This window comes from Lycorma delicatula, chromosome 7 (assembly GCF_047948215.1).
Source record: "Lycorma delicatula isolate Av1 chromosome 7, ASM4794821v1, whole genome shotgun sequence".
In the NCBI taxonomy this organism is placed as follows: Eukaryota; Metazoa; Arthropoda; class Insecta; order Hemiptera; family Fulgoridae; genus Lycorma; species Lycorma delicatula.
The window spans coordinates 3790775-3813835 of NC_134461.1; the positions used below are offsets into that span (position 1 = coordinate 3790775).

The following is a 23061-nucleotide window of genomic DNA, read 5'->3' on the forward strand; positions in this document are numbered from 1 at the left end:
CATTATGTTGACATGCTAGAGGCATTTTTCGCTCCTACGCTCTATTCTCTTCCAAATCTTGATCTTCAGAAAACCAGGTTTTCAACAAGACAGAGCCGCTTTGCACATTGCCCGACACATTTACGGCACAGTGAGACTTTGTTTGGGGGTTGCATAATTTCAAGGACTGCTAACATCACTTGGCCGCCCCTGGTTTCCAAACCTTTCAGTCTGCGACTTCTTTTCACGGGGGACATCTGAAGATCGTTGTGTATCAGATAAAAACACAAATTGCCCCGCTCAAAACACGAATTGAAGAGAAAATCACCATCGTCCCAGAGAATACACTGCGCCACACCGTGAAAAATTTTCAGAATCGACTTAGTGAATGCGTACGCAAAAATGGACAGCACTTAAGGAAAATAATTTTTTTTAAATAATGCATATTGAAATTTTCACTCTTGTAGATTTTTTCGATATCCAATAAAGGTTATAATTTTAATTTTTTCTTTTTATTTAAAATTTTTCTGTTTCTCTGCGCCACCGTGTATTTGTGCTTCATACCAAACTTAATTGAACTAAGCTATTATTTTAATTCGTGTTGATCCTGGATTCATGCACAAGGAGTCTACCAATTTTAATGTAACTTACCACTTGTTAAACCCAACTGAAATCTATCTTACATTAATATATACGCATATTTTTATCTGACACTGATCGCAAATAAAAGTTCTATTTTTAATTTTGCTATAAAAATACAATATTTTTTTTAGATTTCAAGCAGGGTTCTAAATATTTTTGAAATTTTGGCTTTCAAGTAGTCAATGTGAATTTGAGATGAAAGTCGGGTAATGTAACTGGTATGTTTTACATAAAAGCAGTTTCTGAATGAGTTACATCATTAGATCATTTAGATCATTTTTTAACACGACTAAAAAATGCTGTGCACAAAATTTCACAAGAATCTGATGAGCCCTTCAAGAATTACAAGTAAAAGATCATATGGAATCCATGATAAACTCGCTTTTAACGTACAAAAAAACATTATCACGATGAATATGTATATAAATAGTAAGTGTTACTTAAATCAATATTAACATAACAGGTGTTTTAAAAATGCGCACAATATTTATAAGATGATTTCTGTTGTCTGGTAAAAGAAAACTAATAACGGTGATTAACACTCGCTACAATATTCAAACTCACACACATGCATACTAACACACACAAAACTAGTATTAAAAACATTTTTTTGTAGTTAGATTATAGATGGATCATTTAATTCTTATCTGGCATTTGTAAAGCATGTGATAACAGAGGCCAGCAAACAGACACACATCCCTCCCCACCAACACAATAACAATATATATTACATATGTAAGTAATTGAGACAGTATATAAGTTTTAACAGTATTTCAGTTAGCTTTAAAACACACATATCGTATGAGTAGTGGCAACTAATCTTTTATTTATCACAGCGTTAAACATGGTCATTCATACTATACTGCAAAAGGTAACTTAATTTAATGTTTATATACCGGAAACTTTAATATAAAATCGATTCTCTACTTTTATTTCATTTTCATAATTTTAAGAACAAAACTAAAGTTGAACTGTCATGTACCGCTCTGATTTTCAGTTAACAGCATTTACTTATCAAATTTAATGTAATTTTCATAAATTCTATGTAAACAGGGTTTTATAAAAAAAAAACCCAGAATAAAAAATAAGGATAAACATTTTTCCAACAAAAAAAATTGTTCTTGACCAAAGCTACATAATTTAAATGCTTATATTACAAATTTTATTTCATTTAAAATTGACCTGCAAATAATGGAAAGAGCCTCCTATTATTTAATTTAAAAATATTCCGATTAAATTCTTTATCCTTAATTAGGGATAAAAATTTGTTGTTATCATCATGAGACAATGTTAACATATGTGTAAAACCTGTGATTCACTGAGAAATAGGTGGGAACTACACTGCGATATTCAGGGAAAAAACTGTTCCCAATTTTTATCCTGGTAAAATTTTTTATTCATATAACATTAAATAAGAAAAAATAAAATTCAAGTACATGCGCGTGCTCACACACACACACACACACACACACACACATACAGAGAGAGAGAGAGAGGAGAAAGCAAACGAGAAAGAGAGTATATTACTGATAATAATAACATAACAAAAGGAAAAGTAAGGTTTTATTATTACATACCCTACTTAATTTAGTAGTGCTTCCAAGGATTCCCGTCATCAGATGTTTGTATAAAAATTACTATAAGAGAATTAAGGATTGTAAATTTTATTCATAATAGTGAATAATATTTTTATGCATTTTAATTAAAAAGAATTGTTGACAAGGGCATTCTCAAGAGCACTATTGTGTTAAGCGAGGTATTTAATTAAAATGTAATTATTTTGTTTTGCCGATTAATGTTATCGGCAATTTAAAATTACAAAAGGAAATAAAATAATATAAATATATACAACAGCATAAGAGATGAATTCTTAAATGTCTTACAGAATAGTAGCTGATGATTTAAAAATTCAGAAACATACATAACTAACATAATTGACTCATTGAATAGAGATAATGGCTGGTCTAAAAAATTAATATTCTTTCATTAAATTCTGAACAACCAGGTTTGGTACGAACATCAAGTAATCAAATACAGGTTCAACACATATTTTTATCTCTAAATTGATAACTTATTAATTACAAAACAGTATAATTGTAACTACAAAATTTTTATTTTTAAATAAATTGTGAGTTTTCTAGACAAGAGTAAAATTAATAAAACGTTTTATATGCTATTCCAGAGTGACAGTGAAGGGAGTATATCGAGTCTAGATTTAATCGGAGTTGATATCTCTCAGATTGACATTAATAACCAAAGAACTTCAATTAGATGTCGGTAAGTACTAATCATCTTACAATTAAAAATTAGATATAATAAGATTTCTATTTTATAATATCCTCCTTTATTCAATGTATATGTTACTTAAGCTAACAATAGCCATATAAGGGATCTGTGACACCTATAAGATTTGGTTATTAGATTTTTTAAAATGGGGGTATGGGTGTTGCTTTCTGGATCTAAAGCTTACTTGTAGGATGATGATTAATTCAATAGCCAAACAAGACAATCAATAATTGCTCGGCTGTAAACACCGTTTAAGAATTACCAATCTTTTTGATTACTAAGTAACATTAATTCTGTTAATACAAATCAACAAAATAATTTTGATCTGTACATCAGACATTATGTTTCAATTTTTGTTTTTTTAGATGGGTAAAATGTGGACAATGGTTTCCTCATTTAGAGATGTTAGCAACACATGTTACACATACTCATGCAGTAGCCGGTCATAACAATTTATTTTACTGCGGATGGGAAGGCTGTTCTCGTGGAGATAGAGGTTTCAATGCAAGGTAAGTTTATCTTATTAATAATATATAAGGAATTTTCTATTTTTTATAATTAACAATTCTCTTCTGAGAAGTTACCTTCTATATGACAGAAAATAAACAAAAGTAGATCATAAACCAAAATAAAATTACACAAGCATCAAATCTTGTATCTGATTCAAACTGATGTGACAATTTAATTCCTGAAATGTACCTGTATAAAACAACAGTATTTAAAACTATAAATCACTAGCTACTGTCAACTTTGAAGTATCATCTATCACCGGTTCAGACAAGTGTTCTGTTTCTGCAAAGCAAATCATGACACGGTTACGCTGCTATCATTTCAGAATTTAAATCATCACAAAATTCATTTCATTACTAGACAGGAAACAAGACTCTTCAGAAAAATCCTTATAAAACCACCCCTATTAAGCATCCTGGCTCTACAAACCTCCACAACTCAGCGGCACTGAACAAAATGAATAATCCCATCCAGAGAATAGGATAACTTCAACCTTCAGGGAGAAGTGCATCAATCCTGTCCACTACCTGTTGTGAGATGAGGGCATTTTTACTTAGAATGGAAGCAGAAGTTATTAATCTATGAAATTAAATATATTTTTTTTGCCGTAACAAAAATTCCTTTACCTCTAGGAGTAACTCAAGAACAAACTTAGGGTTCGTAAGAAATAATCTCGAACATTCCTTTAACCGTGTTATGTTAACACCTGCCGAATTATAAATCATTCAGCCATTACGTATTTGCTGGAATGACAATGCCCTTATCTAATATCTTTTTATTTAAAAGCGTCTGCACTTTACACATTCCAGTAATAATGAGACCTGTAAATTACAGTTAAATAGTTATAATACCTATCTTTTGTGATCTTTGAAATAAATTTTCATTTTTATTATTAATTTTTTTAAAGAAAGGCTGTTTATTTCTAGATAATAAAATTTAATTTTTATATCGTTGAATGAAAACTAGTTTTAATTATGAAAATTATTATTTTATCTTATTAGGTATACGTTGTATCTGTATCTATGTTTAAATGCATAGTTTATTAGTTTGCTCACATTCACTAATAAAATATAGCAGTTAAAGTTTATTCAATACATGCTCTATTAAAATTACATTAAGTAGATGTTCAAATTTAACTAATTAAATATTTTAAAATTAATGTTTAAATTTAATTAATTACATGTTTTACTAATATTTACCTTCTGTTGCTAGGTATAAAATGCTAGTCCATGTTCGCACTCATACAAATGAGAAACCACACCACTGTTTTCAATGCGATAAAAGTTTCAGCAGAGCAGAAAATCTTAAAATTCATGCAAGATCTCATACCGGTTAGTACACGACTCAATAAGACTTTTTTATTTCATGTATGAAGGAAAAAATTGGAAATTAGCAGTTGCTTTGGTGCAAAAACATAATATTCACTATATAACTATCATCTGATCTGGAGATTGGTTGGTATCACTGGTGTGATTGAAATTCATTTAAAAATTGAGCTATTTTTTTGAAATTTAAATGCTCATCTCTATTATATGAGCGTGCATTTATTAGATGGTACTCTTAAAATAAAAAATATATACTAGGTATAAATCCAATGTAATAGTTAGGAGAAACCGTTCTCTTAACAAGAGAGAGTAATATAGTAAACATTTCTAATTTGACTTAACTTCAATACAAAAATAAACTTTTAGAACAATAATTACTTGATATGATGCAGTATAGGTTACTGGGATCTCCTCGTTTCTTTTCTCACAATACATCAAACTCAAACCACAAAGTCCTTTTTTACATTGATTGTAAGAGTCTACCTTCCTTAAAAAGGTCTATTAAATGTTTGAAAGTTAGAGGAAGCAAGATCTGGGCTGTAGGGTGGGTGTTCCAGTATCTCAAAATTCAACTTGTTGATGGTTTGAACAGTGCGGCAAGACATGTAAACACACAACATCATGTCTCACGTTTCCGTCACTCATTACAGTAAGCCCATATATTTCACACAACTAACTGTGAATTTCAGCAGCATTATATCATCTTGCATTTAGAAATCTAATCGCCGATCGATCTTCACAACTGGTGGGATTTGATATTACCGCACTCATTTTAACCTACTGTTTTGCAAAGGCAAAGAACTATGAACTGATGGCAATATGGCAGTTATTTGTCCAACAGACCACTTAAAGTTACTGCACATGTGCGAACCAATCATTGTCCAATCGCTAATTATAACTCATCAGCCCTTACTTTTGAACTGTGCTTGTATGTCTTATACGCATCACATACCCAACTAAGCTAAAATCACTCACTCATATCTTCATTGAATAGCATTTCCACTTTATGCAGTTAATATTAATGTTATTGATATTAAATTCTAAGATTTTCATGCGCAATAATTTAACCAAATGTTTATCAAATGTTGGTGGGCCCTATGCAAAATTTCATAATACTTGAAACATCTCAGAGAGTGGCATGTTGGAAAATAAAAGCTTAAGAAGAAAATATAAAACAACAACAAAAGCGATCCTATATATGTAAAAATAAATAAAAATCAGTTTGGTTAAAATTCCACAATTAAATGATTCTAGATGTAATAGTATTTGTAGAGGTAATTGCATGATCTTGGCTCTTTAATAATGGCTAATAACCATAGCAGGCCGTCTGCCCAACATAAAATTCAATAGTTGGTAAATAATATATAATAAGAAGAAATAAACTAGCTAAAGCTCAAAAATTAATCTGGTACACTATCAATAAATACAAAAATAAGATGCTACAATTCAGTTATGAAACCAGAAGCCATTAATGCAGCAGAAACACTCTGAAATAAACAACGAACAGACAGACTCCAGAAAATCGAAAGAATTGGAAGAACCTGCATCGATAAAAAGTTGCAGAAAAACAGGCAGTGGTGGATTATGCGCAACAAAGAGTTAGAACCCATCATTTGTACCATGCTTTTGGAGACTTTTATTCTGCAGATTCTTTAGATATATCATGAACATGCAAGATTCGAGAATTCTAAAACAGCTAGTACAGTACAATCTCGACTCAAAAAACACCAAGACAGGATGCAGATGGATCAGAGAAATAAGAGAGGATCTGAGGGAAATTGGTCTTACACCATTAGAAACCACAGGTAAGATAAAATTAAACAAGGAAATCAAGAACAAAACACTTGCTTCACACTCACAAGAAAAAACTCACAACACGAACATTTTCAATACTAGAAAGGGCACAAAGATCGAAATGTAAGAAAAAATACTGGGAGTACCACATGCCCAAACAGTCCCATTGAAGAGACTTGGACAATGGACTGACTAAAGTGATCCTATGCGGTCATAAAAGGTAATAATATAAAATTATATCAATTTAATAGTAACTAAATTTACATCGATGATCAATTTATTTATTTCATTACAGGTGAAAGACCTTATGTATGTCCAGTACCAGGTTGTGGCAAAGCATATTCAAATTCTAGCGATAGATTTAAGCATACCAGAACTCATTTTGTTGACAAACCGTACGTGTGCAAAGTTCCTGGTTGTCCTAAACGATACACTGATCCTAGCTCGTTAAGGAAACATGTGAAAACTTATCGCCACTTTCCTACTGTGCAGACGACATCAGTAAATGAAACAGGTAAATATTCATCATTTTCATTTCTTTTAGTAAACATTTTGTTTATTTACATATACATTTTCTTACAACTAAATTCTACTGATAAGATATACCTTTTCACAAGATTCTTTGATATAACATCACCTCCACTTTTTTCTTTTCTCCTCCAGATGGACAACTATTTTGCACATGTGTGACACCTCAAGTACAATCCATTCATGCTGTATATATGTAAAAGTTCATCACAAGGAGAATATGTTATTATTCATATATCATAGTCATGAATATCAATTTTGGTGTTTTTACTACAATCCACAATATTAAAAGATAAAAGACTGATTTTTGAACTGTACACCATATCAGTACAATGTCATAAATGAATAATTCCATGAATAAACCCATGAAATATTCATGGGTTTTTTAGTCCATTCACTGTCAATAAAAATCAGATGAACTTATTACACTCCACACCAATCAAACAACAAACAAAATGTATATATAAAATATATTTTAATTTTTCTTTTATTATTCCTGGCTTATTTACTGTATAAAATAATTTTTCAAACGTAATTATTAGTTTTTGTAACCATTTTGTCAAAATTTAAAGATAACTTTGCATAGAGTAGCTTGTAGAATATACTGTAACTCCTTAATTATAGGAGTTAATTAATTATATATATATATATATATAATTTTTTTTTTTCATTTTAGCTTTCAATCTTAATGTTTTTACAATATGTCTTTTGAGACAAAATACAGTCACTATGACTCATTTCAACACATTGTTACAACAGTACACAGGAACTGAGTTCATTACTGCCTTTATTTTCAGTTTGGAATGGAATATCAATGAAATAGTAAATCTGATGATGTTAACATATGTTCTGAAAACCATAATTTTAATTTATACATCAACTGATTTTATTACGAATAAATGTACTGCATACTTTTTATTTCTAATCTTAACATGATTTACATACCGTAAAACCAAAATGTAAATTAAAAAAAGAAGCTTTTTAACTGATCTTGGATGCACAGCATATAACTGATACCTGAAATAAAATAATGTATTAACCGCCAAAATTGTTTTTGCCGGTTAATACATTATTTATCAGATTGTTTCGATAAAGGCAAGAACACTTACTGAATATATAGTGTTTTTGAAAATCACTCCATTACTCTGTGGATTTTAAATTAAAAATGTAATGTGTCTTCACTGACACTTTATCAAGATTAAGTGACAGTGACTTAACGTTTTACGATGGGATATTGTAGGAAATCATCTCAAAAAAAATGCTGAAGTGGAAGTGCTATTTCTTTCCGTGTCACTAACAGATTGATTTTAATGTTTACACTGTCAAATAATATTATCTACACAATACAACAGCGGTACAATGCTTTAAAAAAAATAATATACATAGTATAATTACATGTAATAAGCAAAACTGATTTTTTTTATTAATTATAATTCTTTTTACTCTTGTTATATAGAATCACCAAAACTGATGGAAATAGATAATCATAATACAAAAATTATGAATTCAACTGAAAATTACCTAACTTCAACATCACCTACAATAGAAAACAAGATGATACAAGTAAAAGAACATTATTCAAATAATGAATATCTATCAACACCTGGCTCACAACCGTTTCCTGCATGGCCTGGTTTCCTACAGCCGTGGTACGATCACAGTTTAATATCGTGGAACACATGGCAAGCGCATCATAGGTATCATGTAATGGATATGTATAATATTCACAATCAAACGCGGGCGATCACTCCACCAATGGAAGAAGAACAAGATCGACCGTTAGATTTAACTGTTCAAGCTAAATAACTTATTGATTAAAACAAAAAAAATAAAAAAGACTGAATACTTCATTTTTAAGCAAGTGAATAAATTCTTTGTATATTTTGTACATTTATAAGTATGGTTTTAATGTAAAGGATATATTCCTTTAAATTAAATTAATACCAGTATTTTAACTCATTTCTAATTTGAAAAAAATTAAGTCAAACATGTGAATTAAAAACAGTAATAGCAGAATTGAATTTATATTACAGTACTCATTATGTATAGTGATTTCTTACAATAAATAAAGAATAAATAAGCAGTTTTTTTTTTAATACAGAGACTAGTACAGCATTACCAGAAATTTGTATAAATAATTTAAATTTTATTAATTTCTATAATTACAGTATTTTACAACCTGTACTAAGCATTAAGAACTGCATTTTTATTGGTGATGAAATAAAAAAATCTATCTTAAAGTTCTGTTTTACTTAACAAATTTTTGGAATTAATAGCTATCTAATAAATTAATGTTTTACAATTGTAGTTAAAGTAAAGAAAAGAATATTTTAAATTCAAAATTTATAACAGAAAGGATTTAAATCATATCTGTTCCATTAGTGTATTATTTATGTAAATCAACAGTAAGTAAATACATAAAATATTTTTTTTTTATTCAAATCTTTGAAGTAAAATATTTCTTAATATTTTCTTTTTATTTACTTAAAATTTATACAAAGAAATAAATATTTTGAAATTGGAGTGAAACAGTAATATTTTCTTAAGCTGTTAAAGATGTTTGACTGTAAAACTATTACCAATTATTTAAAAATCAATTTCTAACTGATATGTGCTAGCAAATGTTCATCTGTTTTCTAACAATTTTTGCTTTTACCTCAATTCATTTTTAATAAAATTCATACAAAATCTGAAATGATCATAAAAATATTTATTTATTTACTTTCTGAGCTATTTTTTTTCTTTTTTAATAACTTACCAGATAAATAATTAATTTATTTTTAATCGAGACAGTTTAAATTTTAAGTGTGATATATGTTTTAACAATTATAATTTTTCTTTCCTTTTTGTATAAATTTTTAATAAAAACAAAAATAATCTACTTTATATTAATTTTTTTATACTTCTATTACGTTTCATTACTAGTTTTATTTATTTATTATTATTTTTTATTTACTTTAGAGTGACATCAACTGACACGATCATTCGTCGATAACAAATTCCAAAAACAGTGAAACCACATTTAACTTTGGATCTACATGGGAGACAATTTATTAAGTACGGCTTCAGTTGTTTATTTTTATCCTTATTTAATAATGCCCTTTGGTCTACAGAATGTTGTCTGAAACTTTTTTGGGAGCTTTGCGTTTTCTCATACAATAATAAAATGAAATGATTAAACAATTAATTTTTTTTTTAATAGCAACAATTTTTGTCACAAGACATCTCGGGAATAAATTCAAAATAGTTTCTTTTGTTTGACCAGCTGCTTTTGCCGATGGTGTCAGCTAATAGAACAACTGCTAATAAAGTAATAGTTATTAATAAATTCACTATTTTAAAGAGAAAACAGATTTGATCTTTTTCATTCACATTTTACCTGTCATTTTTATGTCACAACAGGAGTGTAATTAACTGTATGGGGTTAAACCACTAGTTGACACAGGCTGTTGTTAACTGTTCAAACAAATTTTAATGTAATCTCTTACCTAATAATAGGAGTGGCTAGTATTTTTTTATGGATAAAAATATTGGTATATTAGTAGAATGTTTGTGGTCTCCCTTCTTGCTGAGAATATCAAGATTCTACTCGTTTCATTGAACGCCATTGGTATTGACGCCATTTAAATGAGTATCTGAAACTTATACCTTCCTCCAAATTTCAATATCAATGAGAATGATCTGCCTAATATGTTTTCACCGGTTCCTTTGCCCTGCCTAATAATAATTGGAGACTTCAATACCCACCACTGTTCATGGGACTCATCATCATGATCTTGAAATACTATAGTTGATCTACTGAGGCAGAACTTGGATCTCTGCTTATTGAACAACGAGTCATACACGTTATATCATCTTCATCGGGTATATCTTCGTGCATCGATCTGACCTTGTGTTCAGCATCCCTACTTCCACATCTTATCTCAGTCGGTAATAATGATTTACCTCAGAGTGGGCCACGCAGATGGATGGTTGGGAAGACGAATTGGTTAGAATACAAAGATTCCTCTCACCAATGACAGTCGTGGTAGCATGATTACCAACATGCCGTGTTTTACACATCTGATATTCAGTAGTGCAAGTGAATTTATCCCTGTAACTTCTGGCAGCCTACTGTTCCTTGGTGGGACAAAGACTGCAGGAGTGCACTAAGGGGTCATCACAGAAAAATTTCAATTGAAAGCCTATGATGGAATTGCTGTGCGCCTTCAGAAATGGAAAAGCTGTATGCCAACGAGTGTGTTTCAGTGTGCTAAATGGAAGTCATGTCTGAATTATGTCAATACCATTTCTCAGACAACTCTATCATCAGTTGTACAGAAAAAAGTTCAGGCCATGTATGAATCAGGACAATCTCTGCTGCCATTTAAATTGAGAAAAAATGGCATCCTTGTAATCATGCCGACTGATGTGGCGAACATGTTTGAAAATTTTCTTTAGATTTAGTTTTCTCTGTTAGGGTGTATTTCTTTTTGGTTGTTTTTAGGGACTTTTCTGTGTTTTTGTTATTTATTTTAAGTTTTATGGCTTTTATAAGTAGCCTATGGGTTGTTCAGGTTATCGATTGACTGGTGGTTTATATTTTTTACAACATCACCATTGTGAGTGGGACTGTCTGTCTTTGGCCTCCTGTTTACTGTTTTGTTAGTTCTGTGGTTTGTTATTTAATGTCTTGATTTTTTTTAAATTTATAATTACTTAGTTGTTAAGGGCAGCCATCTTGTTGCTCATTAGTTAATAGGGCTGTGATTGGTAATTACTTTATCTATATTAATCGTGATCTGATGGTTCTTTTATTTACTTTTATCATGATGACCGGTTGTTTTGTTTGTCGATAGTTTTCTGTTTTCATTTTCTTGTGTTTTTGATTGATGTGTTTTAGGTTTTGTTTCTGTAGACATGAGTAAGGATCGGCTGCTCTTTGACATAAAGCAAAGATGGAGGCGGCATCTATGCAGAAAGATAAGAGGGAAAAGGCAGAGAGGAAACTAAAGCAGCAATCTTCACAGGGTGTTCATTTGTGGATAGTCAAGAAGGCTGTTAGTAGTGATGCTTCAGTTGACAGTATTGTTGGTACAGTGTGGTTGAAAGAGCCATTGAAAGGTTAGGACAGGACACTAGGGTGAAGGATGTTGTTAAGGAGGCTTTAGTGGATGTTGAGGTAGAAAAGTAGACTTAAGTTCTGATTCGGACGTGAAATTGTTTGGATTGATGAAGAGTCAAACGAAGCAAGTTTTGCTTGACAAGTTGCTTTGCAAGTTTTTGATTGATGTGTTTTAGGTTTTGTTTCTGTAGACATGAGTAAGGATCGGCTGCTCTTTGACATAAAGCAAAGATGGAGGCGGCATCTATGCAGAAAGATAAGAGGGAAAAGGCAGAGAGGAAACTAAAGCAGCAATCTTCACAGGGTGTTCATTTGTGGATAGTCAAGAAGGCTGTTAGTAGTGATGCTTCAGTTGACAGTATTGTTGGTACAGTGTGGTTGAAAGAGCCATTGAAAGGTTAGGACAGGACACTAGGGTGAAGGATGTTGTTAAGGAGGCTTTAGTGGATGTTGAGGTAGAAAAGTAGACTTAAGTTCTGATTCGGACGTGAAATTGTTTGGATTGATGAAGAGTCAAACGAAGCAAGTTTTGCCTCCACTGAAGGCTAGAAAGGCAGGAGCTGTAGCAATAAGGGAGTTATAGGCCAAATTGGCCTCTACTGCTATTGTAGCAAATGAAGTGGTAACAGAGTTAGCGGATATGTTCCACGGTTTGTGTTATGAGGTACACAAGTTCTTGGGAAATCCTAAAAATATTAAGGAAAAGAGTGCTTCATTTGTTTTGTCTCGTCTTCAGCAGCTATGGTTTTTGCACTTTTTGATGGTTAAACGACATGATCAATGGCAGGAATATATAGAAGGTTTTCGAGCAGGGATGGATGAATGATCAAGAGCTAATTCAACATTGACTGAAAAGAAGGTAGTTTCTCAGGTTATAAAAGAAGGGTTGCTTCCAGTGTTGCAACACAATTTTTTATTGGTTCACAAGCCTGCAAGTGTTTCCTCTGAGGATTTTCAGGATGAGGTTGAAAAGAAATTGTAGATTCGGAAGTGGAATTGAGAATCAATAATCCAAAAGGTGTTAGAATCATGGTGGATGATAGTGAGACAGAGTGCAACATATGGCAGAAGCCAGAGAGGGTGAATTTTTATCCAATACAGATTGTTGTTCCTAAGCATTTGAGATCTAGGATGATAGTATATGATGTCCCTCGAAACCTTGGAGAGGAGGATTTTATCAACACTGTCTGGGCCCAGAACACCAATTATAATGAGAGTGAATTTTGTATGAAATTCAGTTGTATTTTGGACAAGTAGTTGGGAATCATGTTATGTTAAATATGTAGTAAAATGCAATAAGGAATTACACAAAGCTTTGATGAAAAAGAGCGGTTATACTGTACGAACGTACTGTGTACTGTTATACCGAACGTGGAAATTTGTTCTTTTTGAAGTGAAGGGGTCATCACACCAAGGATTGCAAAGTAAAGAAGGACGAGGTTCTCTTTGTTACGTTAATTGTGTTCGGGTAGGGAAGCCTGATAATCATGATTGCAAGTCTGCGAGCTGTCCTGTGTACAAGCATGCGTAGGATTTATTAATCAGTTGTATTGATTTCTAGTGACAGACAGTCCCGTGGAGTTGGATGTGAAGGCTTCTTTGATATGTTTTTGTTTTAATATTTGGTGATAGTATCGGGTTTGTTGGTTAGTTTTTTTATTGTTTATATGTTTCTGTTTTAGTCTTATTTGGTTTGGTTTGTTTCCAATTGGCTTCTTTATAGTGGTTGTATTGTTGTTTTTATGTTTGGTTTAATTTAGCTTAGTGTTTTTAGTTTTTGTTACTTTTCGGTTAGGTTTCTCTTAAAAAGTTTTTTAAGTCTTGTGTTGTTCTTCGGTTTTGTGTTTGTGTTATTTCTGTTACGATTATGTGGTTTGTGTTAGTATAGTTTCTGGGTTGTTTATGTATTGCAGAGTTTGGTATTTCTTATATTGTTTTTATTAATTTTATGTTTTTGTTGCTTTGTTTTATAGTTGAAAGTGTTATGTTTATGGTTGGCTGTTTGGTTTAATGGTTTAAGTTTTTGTTATTCTGCTGTTTTGATGTTGAGGTTTCAGAATTTGCATGTTGGACTCGCTCTCCCTTCGGATAGAATCAATGAAGAGTTCAATCGGTGCGGTCTCGTTTGAGACATTATGTATGTGTTGTAGGTCCAATTTAGATGTTGAACATTGATGGGAATGTCACTCGTGGCAATCGCATCAATGGCATCTTGACTGAAGCCAAACTGAAACATGTTTTGAGGCTTATTGAAGATGACCTCTAGTAAAGCCCCTAACAGCTAGGTATGGTGGGGGTGGTGTGACAGTCATACATGTCACGAGGGGGTATCTTCCCTACGGGGTCAAGATGTCCTGTTTGTTATTGGAGACTTGCAAAATGAATTAAAGATCCCTTTTCTTTTGAAGAGCTAAGGTATACCTTGAATAATTGCCATGACATTTCCCCTGGAAATGTTAATATCAGGCTCAGTATGTTATCTTACCTCCTGGATACTTTATTATTATCTTTGTCTCAATAAAATAATCTTTGACCAGGTTTTTCCAGTTTCTTGGTCAGAGCATTGGTGATTCCCGTACTGAAACCTGGTAAAGTAAATGTGCTCTTTAAGTTATTGTCCTATCTCTTTGACTGTGAACATTCTCTCTCCCTGTGTAAGTTGATGGAACAAGTGGTAAACTGTTGTCTAGTGTGGTTTCTTGAAAGAAATTCCTTAATTACCCAAACAATGTGGTTTCCGCCATGGTAGATTGTCTGTCGATCAAGTGGTTGCACTAGAATTTGTTATTCAAAATGCCTTCCTACTTTGCCAATGCCCTGTTGCTTTTTTTTTCAATATACGAAAGGCATACAACACAGCTTGGAGGATGGAAATCCTCAATATACTACACAAATGAGGTATACGAGCGAATCGCCTTGCATTTATCAGGGGTTTACTCAGTAGTCGGTTTTTGAGTTTAAGTTGGAACAACGGCATCGAAAACTTTTATCCTAGAAAACTGAATACCACAGGGAACTATCCAAATTGTTACCTTGTTTGCCATAACCATAACACTATAACAACTGTGATGTGAAAACAAAAACAAAAAGTCTTTTTTACTGATAGGTACTGTATTCAAAAACCTGTTCTCATGTGTTTGTTATTTGTAGATGATTTTTCAATCTACGTTGCATCTAGAACTTTGGCTACTATCAAAGGGATGCTCCAAAGTACAATATCCTGTTTAGAATCGTGGTGTAAAATGACTGGATTTATGTTTTTCCCAAAGAAAACGAAATGCAATTGCTTTTTTCCTGGTGAGGGAACATAATGACCCTCAACTGTTTTTATATGAACCATGATGCAGGTTAGATTTTTAGAAGTGTGGTTTGACCAGTGACTGATGTGAGAAACATATTTAAAGAGGAGCTCAAGGTAAAATGTCTAAAAATGCAGACATGCTGAGATTTTATTTAATACTCATTGGGGAGCCAACCCCGTAGGGGGAAGACACCCACCTTGTGACGTTACTGGTCGCTACACCACCCCCTCCATTCCAAGCCCTGAGGAGCTTTACCAGAGGTCGTCTTTAGACCAGAGACCCTCTAAGACCCTCTAAGTGATTACATCTCACAGTCATCAACCAAGCCTCGGTCAGGATGCTACCAATGTAAATGCCTCGGGAGACATCTGCATAACTAAAATGCAAATCAAATTTTGCCTTCACATAGACCTTAAATGGGCATCTTCACATACAACCTAAAGTGATTCCATCAAACTAACTAACCAAGATTACAGACCCCGCGCCTCGTGTAAATTTGACAACACCGTTCGTGACTGTGAATGCCTTCGAAAACAAATGAGTTTTAAGTTAATACAGTGCTACACTCATACCAATCAACATTATGTTTTACACAACACAGAAATTCAGACCTACACCAAAATAAGTAGACCAAATTAAGTCACTTAACAAGGGGAACATAACCTCATCCCGGTTCGCACAGGAGCCGGGGACAAACCCTGCACTCCCACCCAATCCTATCATGGAGTCTCATGCGGCATTACCAAGTCACAATCAGGGACCGCCACCGGCGGGATGAAACTATGCCCCCAATCGCACAGGCTACCATACCCTGGCAGCACGACCAACCCCCACCAGCAGAAACCCCAAATCGAATTGCAAACAATACCAATATAACCGTGGCATGATGCCAATGCGTCTACCTCCAACCAATCCAATGCCTAGGCTGGAACCCAGATTCGTCAGGAAGTAGCCAATCAGCCCTTAAGCAACATCACTGTGGTTTTCTCTAGGCTGAAAATCATCTTATGTTGGAGACTCCACAGCCGGACTGTCTCACAAGCATGAGCAGCTTGGAACTCTACTTCGTTAAGCGAATCTCCTTCAATCAGCAGCAGCACACTGTCAGGATAAGCAATGTCATGACAACCACATGGCTACCTCAAATGCAACATGGAATCAAATTTTATAATCCAAAGAAGGGGACTCAGAATACTGCCCTGAGGGCATCCTTTTAGTTAGGGTCTTACAAATGTATGAGCCGCCATCATGCAGGGAAACAGTCCAATGGCTGAAATAACTTGAGAGCCTTCTAATTCATTTTGTGTACATTTATATTTCTGCATCTGAAACAGGGCAGAGGGCCACCATAAGTTATTAAATGCCCCAGATATGTCCAGAAAAATCCCTAATATGTATTTGCATGAACTAGAGGAAGATGTATGCATTACCTTTAGTATGGCATCCTCAGTGCTCTTGCCCAGTTGAAAATCATACTGGTTGTCCATTAGCAAATGATCAGTGACCAATGTAACATTAATACACAAATATGGGACTTTCTTAAAAACCTTACCAATCATAGGCAAGAGCATTAGTAGACAGTAAGAAAAACTAACAGTAGGATTTTTGTCGCCACCTTTGAACAACAATACCAAGTCTCCATGCTTCCAACACACTGGAAAGTGTCCAGCAAAGAGCAACCTATTATAAATTCTAGTTAGAGGACCAAGAACTACTGGAAGTGCTCGAATGAGGAGCTCCACTGTGATACAATCATATCTGGGGGCCTTGTGCCATGCCATACTGCAGATCACCTAACGCACCTCCACCTCAGTAATCTCAGAAGATTGTAAGTCAGTCTCGAAAACCGTGAATTCCCATTTGATACACCGGTGGTATGAAACCTCACTCACCACCTACCACAGTGTCATCTGGAGCAAATCATTCAGCAAAATATTAAGGACACAGTCCTTACCACACCCTCACGGGTCGACAAAGCTGACAAGAGGGCCTCTTTCTTGTGCTTATGCCCAAGGGCTCTGTATACAACACCCCAAGGATCTCTATTCCCTTGTTTCTGAACGAAGGAACACCAGGAATTATGCTTGGACGACCTAATGCGATAGAAAGTACCTAGCCCTCCTTCTGCGGTAATCCGCAGTTAGGGCCGCACACTGATCAGGATCACCCTCTTGTTGCGCAGCCCTTGTGAGTCGATTCACAGACTGTTTCATTGCTGCCAGATTCTGAGACTACCAACGAGATATATGTTCCTGGCCAGTGCCTCTAGGAATGGTGGCTTCAGCTGCTGCCAGGAAATCTTCTGCCAGGACATCTATGGCAGGCCATCAAGGTCTTGAAAAAAATCTCCATTCTGGACTCCAACAAAGAGGAAAATTTCAGCCAGTCTGCCTTCCTATGTTCCTATGCAGGAAGCACCCCTGGTAAACAGGAAGGTGTCCCTCATGGCCATCGTGCAGCTCATCTGCTATTTCAAAAAGTATCAACTGATGATCGCTAGAACAGTCGTTGACCACAGACCAGCCCTGATCCTGTCAGAGATCAGGGCTCTGACAGGACCCTTACCAGTGGTAGGAATTCCTACCACTGGTAAAGGCCCTTCGTCCGTCAACCACACCAACATAAGCAGCCAACTGGTCTCCAACATTAAAGACCTCAAAATTATGCTGTACGATGAAACTTTCAATTAATTCACTACCATGATCAGTGATCCCACTGTGCCAAAAAAGCAACTTCGCATTAACATCGGCACGAACAATAGCATCCACAATACAAAGGATTTTAACCCATCACCCTAAATGTTTCTCAGTGGGATCCCCGTATTGTAAATATGAAATAACTGTAAGGTTCTGTCTGGGAATGGCAAATCTGACCACAATATGATGCTTATCAGAAACCTGCCATATAAAGACACTATCGAGCAACTTCCTGCACAGAATAGTGCAGACATACATGTATGCCCTACACAAAACTTTTTCAGCTGTGAAAGCCTGGCAGATTACCCCTAGTTGCATATGGGTGCTGCAGAAGGACAAGATCGAGGCTATGTCTCTCTACAACCTCACCTAACTCAACCTGAACTACACAAGCACTCTGGGCATTAAGTTGATTGAACCTAACAATCTAAGGAATTAAAGTACAGCTCAATGGCCCTTATGTAATAGCCACACTCCTTACTAACAACAGGGTGCTCATGATTCTTATACAATCTTTTACAGTTAGCACAGGCCAGAGCCTAGGACCTATCCGAACAATCATCACGCTTGTGGCCCTCCTCACCACAAAGCGCACACACCAAGGCAAACTTACAAAATTTAGCCCTGTGACCATATCTGCAGCACTTGAAACATCTTTGGGCATCCATGTACTCTTTTACTCGGCAGGTCCCTAAATCGATAAATAGTCTTCCTGCAGACATAAATTTTTGAGAGACCAGAACCCACTTCAAAGATTCTGTGATATTTCTGGGTATCATGTCTGTTTTAAAGACCAGCCTGCAGTCCTGCAGGAAGGTGGCTTCATCCAAATCAGTGTTCTGCTCCCTAATGAGGTACAAGACATCCTCATCGGTAAGGCCACAGTCAATATCATAAACTATAATGTGGGGCCTATGCATTTTCTTCAGGTCTGCTTTTACATTCAATCTCTTAACCACTGTGGAATCTCTAATTGCCTGAATGGTCTCTTTATCATCTGCTACTACAACTAATCCCTTATTGGTTTCTTTGATGTTTTGGATTTTAAGACCCTTCTGGTCACCCCAAAGGCCAACCTCTCCAGGTTGGCCTCTGTTGACAAACGCAACCTCAGGTTTCTATGTCTGTCCCTAACCACCTCAGCATACCTACACGGCTGCATTGTGGCTGGGGCCAGTCTTTGAACTGCAATTACTTCCTTAGGCTTTGAGGCAAGATTTTCAAAACCCTCCATGAGAGCTGTGAAAAGTGCTTGGAAGAATTCTAGACGCAGCAATAATCTCCCCTTGGTAGCTGCACTGGTACTCTTGGGGTTTGCTAAATAGAAAAACATGCCACCTACTTTCCGCCCAAACATTATGGGCCAATGGGGCAGAGCTGTCAGGCCTGCCCCCGGCTTGTGAAAACTCTTCAATGATTGGGTCCATACCCTCCTGGGTGGTCACCCCTACATCCAATTCTGAACCATCATTGTCTGAACCAGTGTTTCAGGAGGTCGAAGGAAAAACCTCTGGCTAGGCTTTTTACCTACTTCTCTAAAATCGGTCATGGGTCGTACATTCCCTGACCTAACAATATATGAACAAAATGCTAACTGTATTACTTCTATCCAGAAATGTTGGACACAAGTCCACAAGCACGATGACTACTTGCAGCGAGTCATGGGCAGCTGAAGGGAGACCTTTTGTATTATCCTGACTCCTGACTCTTTGCCGCTACTGGATCAAATGCGTGAAATCAAAGATCAACACACAGTTACAGATTATGGCCCCCACTCTAAAAGAGCACGAGCAGAATTAAAGGTAAAGGCCCATTGCTCATAACATGGACTGACAACAAAAATCATTGCCACTCTCTTCGCCAGGATGAGGCAGGTACTCAAACAAATCGTGTACCAAAACACTCTGAATGCCCGTGAAATGGAGATGAATCGTCTAAACAATAAAGGCGCAAAACTGTTGTAACAGTTCTCAGACAGCAAAATTGTGAAACTGGGGAAGTTACACACTCAACCATCAGCTTAAAAATAGCACTGTAAAAGACTTTATACAATGCAAATACTCTGCTCGTGAAGAGACCAAAGAATTAGAGACCACTGTTGGGGAGCTGATCGAATATGGATGTTGCGCTTCTACCGAGCTTTGGTTCATCCAGCTTGGACTACGGCTGTATGGGTTATTCATGTACATAGGCCACTGTTCTTAGAATGCTCGATGTAGTTCATCAATCATTTGTCTGTCTTGATACAGGTGCATTTTGTTCAAGCCCCAAGGTAAGTCTACTAGTGTACAATGGTGAGCCATCTCTTTGGCTCACCAAACCAAGTGATCTGCTCCTACATAGCTCACATTAAGGCACAACCAAATCATCTGACATTTAAAGCGTGTTCTCCAACCAGCATCTTAATCGATATCAGGAACGACCAAAATCTACTGTCCTGCTAAATAACACAGCTCACCGCCTTTTCTTATCTCCAAATATACAATTACCTCCAGTTCTTACTGTTACCCAATGCTATTAACCCCCTTTGGCCTTCTCTCGCAAATTATTGCTTTAGTCTTTGTCAGTATCATAAAACGTACACAAATCCAGTTATCTAACAAGAAAAATTTTATAATATTGTAAAAAGCATGAATCTTGATGCTGTTGTTTACACAGATGGCTCTAAATATAATTTTGTTGGTTGTGCTGTTGCGGTTGACAATAGAATATACATGTTTGACCTTCTCAACATCACCGGTGTTTTCATCATGAAGCTGTATGCTATTAATAAGGCCTTAAATATATTTAACCCAACGTTTCAGCAGATACTTGTCTTCAGATTCCATAAATGCCTTGCAGGCGATTAGTGACATGTACTCCAGACATCCTGTTGTCTTTGAGATTACAGTTTATTATTTATAAAATGTCTCGGTATAACACAAGTGCAAGCCACTGCTGGATCAACAGCCATATTGGAATTTCAGGCAATGAGTGCACCGAGAGAGTGGCAAAAGAGGCTTGGTTTCAGCCTCCTTTCACTAATCGCATTGTTTCAGACGATGTTTGTTTTCTGAAGAGGGTGGTTCGTGATGAGTGGCAAAGTGAATGGAATGCTATCTTCAACAATAAACTTCATCCGCTTCAGAACACTATGTCACCGTGGAGCTCTTCTTGCAGGAATAACCATCGAGAGGAAGTTATTTGCCATTTGCGAATAGGGAACACTAAACTCACTCATGGGCATCTCATGACCCAGACATACTTGGTGGTGTTTGCTGTGACTGCCAACTAACGGTATAACATAACCTTGTGGACTGTATTACATGGCATTGCATCAGAAATTTAAATTAGGAGCTAACATCCAAAATATTTTAGGGAACAATATGACAATGTTATCAAATGTCTTAATTTCTTAAGGCCGTCTATATATATTCAAATATTTGATTATTACTATAATGTATTTCATCTATTTATGCCATTTGGTGTGTGCCAGAAGGTAATTTTGTTGTTTTACATTAGATTTTTAATACTGTTATTTCATTGTAGTTTTATTTCTCCTATAGTGTGCAGCATAGGTACTTCACATCTATATGTTGTACTGTATGAGGAATTTTTTTCGTTATGATACTGTGCATTTTAATTGTTGATTCTGTTTGTTTTATACTATTGTTATTTAATTTTTAAGTTTAGTGTTGTTAAGTTAAATTGTTTACTATAGTAATATTGTGTCCAGACGCTGATAACATTTTCTTGTGTGCCCAGAAAAAAAAAATCTACTCTCATTTCTCATTAAACCAGAGTGTATTTTTAGTTATTGTTAACTTTAAGCCCGACATCATTTCTAATAAGACACAAACTTCAATTGAAAAAGTATACATAAAAAATTAATATATTATAAATTGTCAACCCCGAAAATAACTGGGGAATGAAATAGATCCAAAAATATTTTCAAGTATTGAAAAAAGTATTTCAAGTAATTGAAAAGTTTTGATATTTGAATAAAAAAAAATTAAAATCGCATAAAAACATTATAACAAAAATGTTAAACTGTTGTCCCTCCTCTTAAACGTTTTTCATGGAAAGATATATCTGTGTGATTTGGTTAAGATTCAAGCTATCTTTCTCAGGATACATTTTATTTTATTCAACCCTATACAACAGGCGTGTATTAACTTATGATAGTATTGATCTGAGGTAGACGTTTCAGCAGTTCTGATATTTTAAAGTTAAGTTAATGCTTTCAATTGGGATCGCCTAAAAAACAATAATTTTTTGTATCTTTTAATTTTATTTAATAAACACTATTAGACTAAGTATTGAATCTCTGTAAATGTACCATATTCTATTATTATTTCATTATTTTTTTCCATTAATGTATTTTCTTTCTTAAATAGCATTTCATAAGTATCTATTGATGTGATTGTTTAACTATCAAAATAATCAATCATCTAGTGTTAAATTTAAGAAAACATTTCCACAAAAAGTTTTTGGGTATTTTTTATTTTCAGGATTATTTTAATAACTGTTGACTGTAGCTCTTTTCTATATTAAAAAAAAAGCGAAATAAAATTATTAATAATAAAGATGATCAGTTTTTACAAATTATCCAAATATATATCTTTTTTAAATTTATGAAAATTAATAAATATTTGTAACTCATGTTAAAGTTGTACTACATACATAAGATCTGAACCGGGTTATTCCATATAACATTTACCATATTGTAATTACTGATGGATTAATAAACTAATAACCATTTATAGTGCTACAATAAATGTAAATAAGGCAGTAAAGGAAGCTAGTGTTCAAAGAACTCTATAAGCTGAATGATGCTATGTGATACTTTCACAGCTGAGATGAAATTAGCACTGCCTTCATCGGTCATTAAATTTGACATGAGTATCAGTAAATTA

At 34.4% G+C, this 23061-nt stretch overlaps 1 protein-coding gene across 1 annotated transcript; it reads left to right on the top strand.

The window, feature by feature from the left end:
• The first annotated feature begins 1345 nt into the window (after window positions 1-1345).
• LOC142327750 (uncharacterized) lies at window positions 1346-9950 on the top strand. Its single transcript, XM_075371054.1, has 6 exons — window positions 1346-1492; window positions 2804-2898; window positions 3273-3416; window positions 4630-4748; window positions 6832-7050; window positions 8521-9950. The coding sequence occupies exons 1-6, from the start codon at window positions 1466-1468 to the stop codon at window positions 8868-8870; spliced, it is 954 nt and encodes a 317-aa protein (XP_075227169.1). The 5' UTR covers window positions 1346-1465; the 3' UTR covers window positions 8871-9950.
• Window positions 9951-23061: the final 13111 nt, after the last annotated feature.